The 6384-nt window shown below is 36.2% G+C and overlaps 1 protein-coding gene across 1 annotated transcript; it reads left to right on the forward strand.

The window, feature by feature from the left end:
• Window positions 1-5174: 5174 nt before the first annotated feature.
• On the forward strand, window positions 5175-6384 carry LOC106398011. The gene is made up of 3 exons (XM_013838616.1): window positions 5175-5764; window positions 5906-6062; window positions 6175-6384. The coding sequence occupies exons 1-3, from the start codon at window positions 5175-5177 to the stop codon at window positions 6382-6384; spliced, it is 957 nt and encodes a 318-aa protein (XP_013694070.1).

Genomic DNA, 6384 nt, shown 5'->3' on the forward strand with positions numbered 1-6384 from the left:
ATTGCTTGTGATACGTTACGGGATTAAGTGGTTCATCACCATTAACAGCCTTCTTTACTCCTTGGACCCACTTCATCCACAATTACTATTCAAAACTTCTCATCTCCCTTCAAGGCGGTACAAGTTCACCTATAAAAAGGTCTCTCTTCTTCCCATAAACATCATCCTCAACAATCTTATTACAATCCAAACTTTGTTCTTAGTAAAATGACTAACTCATTCTTGCTGATCTGAAGACGGGAAGTTAGCCAGAAACATCAAACACGGTGGCGAACTCATGGTTTTAGATATGCTCCTCCAGGATGCTAAGGTTATTCCTCCAAGTATGCATCTTTATGGAGTTTTGTAGCTGGCCATTAAGTGTTTAGTGTAACCAGTCTTTTAAGCTTCATTCATGTCACTGACCGGCTAACAGCAAAGGAGGAATTCAAAGGGAAGTGATGGTTATGAGCTCTTTGGAATCTATTGTAAACTTCTACCTGTCCGGATGTGCAGATTTTATACGATCTCAATGTTGTCAAGGTTATATGTTTCAGGTTCTGAATTTCCTGTTATCTAATATATTATGAAATTGGTATTAATAACTGCACTTCTCTGTAATTCCTACTAAGTATTACATCTCATTTGTTGAACCGCACATATATTATATAAAACCTGACCATTTAGAGTTGTGTGTTGGAATTATATAAAATTTGACCATTTAGAAGTGTGTGTTGAGATACTTTGGTTTCTTTTTGTTTCTTCCTGATTTTTTTTCTTTTCTAGGTTTGGTTGAGACGACGAAGATGTCCAAAGGCTTGAGGGAGAAGGTGCCATTTGTGCTGGGCATTGAGTTCGATCCCAGGCGGCGATGAGGCTTTACACGAGAAAGGGAGAGGAGTGCGATAAGATTCATTTGCTTCAAGGGATGCAAGGTGTGGAAGCGGTGGCGAAGAGGTTCTTCTTCGCGTATAAGTAGGTGGTTGCGGCGGTGATGGGGAGCGCGGAGACGAACACGGAGTGTGACTCGGTGAGGCAGATATTCATGGAGCCGGCGTATTTCCCCAGTCTTGATGCGGCTAAGACGTTCTTGGGAGAGTTCTGGAGCCACGTTGGATGAAGAAAAGAAGGAACAAAACAATTCTTTAATACCGCTGGTTTTTATATAAATTGGTGACTAGATGTAACTTAATGAAATTTTGTAATATTTGAATACAATTCATTTTATACGATCTACGGTTTTTCTTATTAGGACAAACAAGAATTGCAGTCCATGACTGAGAATGCATACAAGACCTATGACTAAAGCAGATAAGAAAGTTTTATGCTCGCTAATCAGAATCGGATCCAGTAACTCAACTTTGTTGAAAAACATTATTCAACCAGTATATCACAAGACAATGTGTGTTTGGTCAGGATCGGTCATATTCTTAATCTATATATTGAGTGGTTGATTAACGAGTAAAGACCGGTCTATGTTGACTAATCGTCAACAAATTAACACCTATCCTTTTTAAGTGTTAGTATATGGACTATGTGAGAAAAACACAATTCCACTATCTGTATACTACATTCTAGATCATAATGGGTTATGAGATATCAGAGAGCCTATATGAGAATCTACGAAAGGGGTTATGACTTATGAGAACTTGATGATTACTTTTTTTTAAGAGTATAATAATTGCGCTATTCTCTGCCTTAATTTTAAAACCAAAATACTTAGGTTAGTGTGCATTAATATGAAGCGTAAGAAAAGTCGAAGCAGTGAGGCTAAGGCCATTCACATAAATGATTTCTCAGCTAAACTCTTCTAACACATATATTTGTATTTAATTTGAAAATGTTTCAGAAGCCTGAATTTCACATCAAATTAATCTCTCAAGTGATACTCTAAACCCGCTAATCAAAGAGTTAGGCTACTTAAGCTATTTGTTCGGTTTTGAGCTTTAGGATCTTTTTCGGTATCACACGTTTGGACATACCAAACAAAATATTCATCACAATATTATCGATGATAATTAAAAATTGTGCAATACATTTATTAATAAATACTTCACAAATAAAATAGATTTTCATACGGACACGTCTCCGTACCTTTACATATATTCTTACATGACATGTGACGAGGAGGAGTTAGTGTTGGAGTACAATTTTTGCGTTCTGAAGTTCCTTTTTTGCAAGTTTCATAATTTTTTTTGTAACACACAACTTTCATACTATATATATCAAATAAATTCAATTTGGTGGTACATGCGAGTAATTGGTCTGTCAAATATATCAATGACGCTATCACTTATTCTAACATCAAATCCCAAAACTTAGTTTGCTAAAACTACAGAATAAAGGATAAGCTTCGTATAAATTCTAATAGTTGAAAATATTATTTTATATTGCTTTGTATTTATTTCGTTATCCAAAAGAAACACGAACAAATGTACTCAGGTACGCGAACATTATAATTCATACATGCATATGTACTCAGGTACGCGAACATTATAATTCATACATGCATTACATTTTTTGCTAAAAAACATGCATTACATTTTCTCAACTCTCACGCTCCCAAAATTTTAAAGTCCATAGAACGAGAAAAAACAACTATGAAGTTGATGACTCTTTAGTTTATGTTTTCCTGCGAACTTAAACTAAAGTAAAATGATCTTTATATATGTAAAATTATAAAAAACACTCTGCTTTTGGAATAAGTAAAGTAAATATTTTTTTTTTTTGAACAACTGAAATTTCATAAAATAAAGTGGTCTCAGGCCCAAACGTAAATAAATTATAAGTTGTATTATATCACTTCAGTGTAACTAAAAGAACAATTAAAAATTGATTAACTCATGTATTATGTTTTAAAATAAATTATTTTAATAAGTGAACAACTTTAATATTAAATCATCAAATAACTGCTGTTTAATTTTTGTATTAATTGTTCAAAATTATTTACTATTTGTTCATCCAATATTTTTGTGTTAGAAAATTAAATATCTGAAAATTATACTATCATATACATATTCAAAATATATTCAAAATGATAAATCTGAAAACTAGATCCTTGGTCTCTCTAAGAAGGAGAAGAAAAAAAAGAGAAATATCTATGGGGTTATAGTTTTTAATCACTTCACTAGGTTAGAGTTTCTAGAGTTACAAAATTAGCATTTTATATGACCTTATGTAATAATATATAACATAACTAAACCTTTTATAGGGATACAAGAGACGTAAAATTTCAGTGCTATAGAATTATTCAGACATGGTAATATATAACATTTCACAAAAAATATATTCTAATAACTACAAAGCTATATACAAACAAAACAGACATTAAAATTTTTTTAAAAAATGTTAGATGCAAATTTGTTCGAATTTGGGAAACATTGTTTTGGCTCTAAAAACTCAGATTCATGTGTCAATTTTCTTGGTACTTGAAAAGACTACAACTTTTTTTTACCAGGAAAAGACATAAACTTTATAACTTACATTGTTGTTGCTTGCTTTTATGTTAACTGTATATTCGTTGTGAACTCATGGTGGTTATACATTTACAGGTTTTTGATCTTACGTAAACACCATGAATTTGTACTATATGGTTTGGCGTTTTTGAGATGTTTGAAGTCAAAAGAAGATGATTGCACATTTAGTAAGTAACAATAATAGCGCTTACCACTGATATCAAATGTATTAAATAGCTTACATTTTCAATTTTCGTCCTACCTCACCAAAACTATATAGTATTGTATATGCATCAATATGTTAATATAAGCACAACCATCAAAATCTAACATAATAAATCTTAAAATTTATAAACCCTCTACACCCAAAAAACTTAAAAACCATCAATGTATTATACATCCCTCTTGCAAATCCAAACATGAAATATATACAATGAAATATACAATTATATAGCAATATATATCACACGACAATCATATTCCGCGCGTAGCGCGGACCGACCCTAGTATATTATATATATGTTTGCTGAACATTCCCATTTTAACACATGTGAACTGGTTGCACGGATCTCTTCTCTGCCATAGAGACCATGTTCTCTCTGGTACGAAGATTAAGACGGCCGGAATTACAAGATGATCGAACTCCCCTTCCGGCGTCTTCTCCGGTGGCAGCTCCTTTCTCTAAAGTGTCTGCTTTCTCTTCTTTTTTTGTGCCGTTTTCTGAGCTTGCTCCGATGGTCATCTCACCATCTTCTCTCCCAACACCGATGACTCAACGCTTGCAGTTCAAACTAGGGTCTTCTTTGGCGAACCTCCCTACTCACAGATCTCAACCCCCGTCCATCTCCGGAGCCTTTGGATCCACCGAATCGAATCCTTCTTTCACAATCAAAAGCTCCACCATCTACTTGCGAAGCCCTTCCACTGCTGCTCCCCCGCTTCTCACCCACCTCGAGCTTGCGTTTAAAGTTCCGGAGATCTCTCTCCTCCAACATCACAGATCTATTCACCGTGAGACATATCAACTTTCATCTCTGTCGTTTGTTAAGCTTCACCAACCAGATATACGCCTCTCTCACCCCTACAGAAGAATGCTCTCTCTGACGGTCTCCGTCCCTCACCGGAAAGGTGTCTGTCTGAGACGAGCCCCTCTGCCGGCTATACAAGGTCAAGAATCGGAATATCAACTAGAGTGTTACTTGTCAAACTCAACCTAAGGGCCTTGCTTGTTTCTCTGCAAGATATGGGTGTGGACGTGAGTGTATTGTTGTGTTGGAGATAAGCTTCAACATTGCTAAAAAGGAAGTCATGAAGAAAAGGAAGTTATCCTTAAGTGTAATTAGGATAACTAGAAAATGAAGTTATCCTTAAGTGGAATTAGGATAACTAACCAAAGCTATTAGAATTATGAAAAAAAGAAAGACCTAATTCATTGTGTAATAGGTTAAGTTAAGGATTCCTATTACCTATATAAGGAGATCTAATGTAAGATGATCTCATAAGAAAGAAAGAAAGATAATAGCTTGTGTTTAGTTTTTGAGAAGTTTTCTAAATATCAATAAAGGATGAACTCTTTATTAAAGCTATTGTGTTCAATGCCTAGAACTAGGGTTGAACGTGTTCTCGTATTGGGTTACACCTTTGTTCATGGTCACTTTATTTGGTATCAGATCTCCAGGTTTGATTCATTGAAGAAGTTTCACCGAAGGAATGAGTGATTCAAAATCAACATCGAAGACAATGGAAGTCGTGCCTTCCACGGTGGTCTGCCCGATGTTATCTTCAACGAACTACATGGTATGGTCGATGAGAATGAAGGTGTTACTGCGAGTACACAAGGTTTGGGAATCAATTGAACCAGGAACAGACGATGAAGAGAAGAAGGATATCGCTACTGCTCTCCTATTCCAATCGATTCCAGAAAACCTAATATTGCAAGTTGGTGAAGTCGACTCCCCTAAAGAAATCTGGGAAGTCGTGAAGTCAAGAAATCATGGTGCTGAATGCGTAAAGGAAGCTCACCTTCAGACCTTGATGAATGAGTTTGAACGTCTAAGGATGAAAGACACAGACTCAATTGATATCTTTTCGGGCAAGATATCAGAATTGGCCTCAAAATTCGTAGCTTTAGGTCAAGCGATGGAAGAACCTAAGCTGGTAAAGAAGTTCCTGAACAGTATACCGCGAAGCAAGTATATTCAGATCATAGCGTCACTTGAACAAGTTCTCGATCTGAATAAAACGAGTTTCGAAGATATTGTTGGGAGGCTCAAGGCGTATGAAGAACGGATTCAAGTAGAAGATACACAAGAGCCACAAGAGAACCTGCTGTACACGGACTCCAATCAATCATACAACTCAAGAGGTAGATTTAGAGGTTAGAATCGTGGTCGAGGAAACAGAGGAAGAGGGCGCAACACACAAGAGAGAGGCAAAGGAAAAAAGGACTACTCTCATATTATGTGTTACAGTTGCAAGAAGAAAGGCCACTTCGCCTCTGATTGTCCAGAGAAGGAGGAACAAGACGACCAGGAGCTAAACAAAGCAGATACAGAGGAAGCTGGTGTCGCTTTGTATATGCACGAGATCGTGTTTCTCAACGAGGAGAAGGTTATACCGAAGACACTGGTACAAAGCAAACGAGAAGATGGAATGTGGTACTTGGATAATGGAGCAAGTAACCATATGACGGGCGAGAGATCATACTTCTCTTAACTTAATGAAAGCAATAAAAGGAAAGGTGAAGTTCCGAGATGGTTCATGTGTCAACATCAATGGCAAGGGGTCGATACTATTTGAAGCAAAGACAGGGGAACATAGACTCTTGACCGACATATACGACATTCGAGACCTAAGGAGCAATATATTGAGCTTGGGGCAAGCTACTGAAGAAGGATGTGATGTTAGGATGAAAGATAACTACCTAACACTGAAAGACCCTAATGGATGA

Source organism: Brassica napus, chromosome C5 (assembly GCF_020379485.1).
Source record: "Brassica napus cultivar Da-Ae chromosome C5, Da-Ae, whole genome shotgun sequence".
NCBI classification, from domain to species: Eukaryota; Viridiplantae; Streptophyta; class Magnoliopsida; order Brassicales; family Brassicaceae; genus Brassica; species Brassica napus.